The sequence below is a fragment of the Austrofundulus limnaeus genome, unplaced genomic scaffold, assembly GCF_001266775.1.
Source record: "Austrofundulus limnaeus strain Quisiro unplaced genomic scaffold, Austrofundulus_limnaeus-1.0 Scaffold426, whole genome shotgun sequence".
NCBI classification, from domain to species: domain Eukaryota; kingdom Metazoa; phylum Chordata; class Actinopteri; order Cyprinodontiformes; family Rivulidae; genus Austrofundulus; species Austrofundulus limnaeus.
In genome coordinates, this window is record NW_013952828.1 from 207,591 (window position 1) to 209,912 (window position 2,322).

The 2,322-nt window shown below is 36.1% G+C and overlaps 1 protein-coding gene across 1 annotated transcript in view; it reads right to left on the reverse strand.

Moving 5' to 3' along the window:
• acadvl (acyl-CoA dehydrogenase very long chain) overlaps positions 1–1,573 on the reverse strand; it is a gene marked incomplete at its 5' end in the record, with an annotated part of 29,652 nt that extends 28,079 nt beyond the window's left edge. Inside the window, 4 exon segments of the mRNA XM_014024558.1 lie at positions 137–208; positions 1,003–1,072; positions 1,169–1,254; positions 1,506–1,573. Coding sequence (XP_013880012.1) covers positions 137–208; positions 1,003–1,072; positions 1,169–1,242 — 216 coding nt within the window.
• Positions 1,574–2,322: the final 749 nt, after the last annotated feature.

Here is a 2,322-nt window from a genome sequence, read left to right on the forward strand (position 1 = left end):
AATCTGTCCCTTGAACATGTTGACAGCAAATGACTTGGATTCCTGTGGAAAAATACAAAATTATCAAGATTAAAGCTGGTAAGCAAATTTTTAAAATGTCGCAAAAAGGGAAAAAAATAAATAAAAGGGAACGTACAGCAGCAACTGATTTCTTTTCCACTTTAGCTGCAGTGTCGCTCCCGACCGCTGCTGGCTTCTCCAACACAGCCTGTTGAGAAATAAAGATTTAGCAAAAGAAGCATTAATACAATAAGTTCTTGTTTTACTACAAATAATACTCTGATTATGTTTGCTTTGGTTTTTCAAAATAAAACCCTCCTCACGTTCACCAAATTTTCTTTGAACTTAAGTTTTTTTTTTGCATAAATCTGTGCTTCTGAATGCATCTATGATTTAAAAAGAAAATAAAAAAGACAACAGTTTTACCTTGTTCACACTAGTCTTTGACTTATAAAATAAAATAACATTAATAAAATAGTTGTAGGGAAAATTGGTTATCCCATTTTTATTTGTAATTGAAACTTTTATAAAACACATCAGAACATAAAAAATAACCATTTTAACAGGTCAGTAGAGAGTTTTAATTTTCACCTTGCCTTTAACTTAGCTAATATTTGAAAGTGACTTATTACTATTTATATATATAAATGGCTTAAACCAGACCTCAACATTTCCTGTCGAGGTAATTATTTTACAAGTTATAAGTTGTTCAAACAAACCCAGCTCAGATAAAAAGATGTAACATTACAGAATTTGATTACTGTTGACTTTATGTGAGATAAAGCAGAGTTTGTTTTGTTGTGACCTACAGCCTGGAAACCTGTAACGTCACCTTTAATAACCGAGTCACGTGACCAGTGAACTTTACCCCACTTCAATAGATGTTGGGAGGGAGGGGGCTGATCTGTCATCCTGACACATCTGACACAGAACATTCAACAGGACATAACGTGATAATTATTAAGCATATTATTTTTTAATTATACTTTAACAAGCTCTTACCGAAGCAGCTTGACCGGCGTAAAGACGAGCATTTGTTACAGAAAGCACAACCCCGGCCTGACGCTGACTCCTGCAAACAACAATCAATGAATAAATGATTTATGCTCTTTAAAAAWTTAAAACAAAGCTTCAAAAAAATTAAACAAAAATTCCAAATCTTGCTCACCCTGAGAGGACCAGAGGAGTCCTGAGAATGGAGGCGCACAGCGCGGAAGACTGGCTCACCTTCCGAAGCAGCATTTTGTTTTTATTCTGTTAACAAAATTAAAAGCAATTAAAAGGATAATAACTTAAACAGGTAAGCAATTATCTGAAAGGCGGTTAAGTTTCGACACGAGCTGGTCGTAGTTATTTAACGACGTCGGTTTCCTAACTTGACCCGGTTTGCCTCTCCGTACAAAGAGGTCCGAGGACATTTAAAMACTTCGGCTTCGTTCGTTTAAACAYCACAGGGWCAAATTAAGTGACAGACAAGTAAATAAATTGAAAAACGTCTCCCTTACAGAGTTGTTACGTAGTCTCAAACGCCGCTAAGCTAGTTCTGATTCCTCCTCAGCTGCCTTTTTTTTTTTTTCCTGCTTCTTCTTCTGGTCAGAAATCGCTGAAGACATTTTGTTATAGCTTCGAGTTTAGCGCCCCCTGCTGTCTGCCTGTAAAACGACTCCTTGTAGGAGCCCCGGTGCATCATGGGACCTGTAGTTTAATACAAAATAACTACGTATTCGTATTTTCTACCATTTATAACTGTCAGCTACGGAAGCGTATTGCTATCACACAGGAAAAAAAAAAATCCAAGCGCTAGCTCGGATTTTTTTTTTCCTGTGTGATAGCAATACGCTTCGTAGTCAGCTCATGCAGGACACGGGGCTGTGATTTATTCACTTTTGAAATTTCAAAACTTTTTAACAGGTTAATTTTATCTACAAATACAAACCTTAGGAATACATTGGCAAAAGTCAAAAACATTCTTGAAGCATGCTTGATTTTTTGTGTGCTGCTAGACCAGTTTTAGCTTCTTCCATGTGCATCATGGGATTTGTAGTTCAACACAAATGAAAAACTTGTATTTTCCCTCTCATTATCCCCCCCCTTTTTTTTTTTTTTTTTTGCCCAGGAATGTTTTTGAGATCCTCCAGGAGAATTAGTAGTGTCACTGAAAGTAGAGAAGTCTTCATTTCCCTCCTGGACCTGTTCCCTTCACATGAGCATAAATAAGCAGAAAAAATAAAACAAGGGAAAAAAAAGAAAAACAGATGGATGACTCTTTCTCATTCAAATAACCAAATCTGAGCAGTAAGCTAGTATCAAATTTATTCTCAA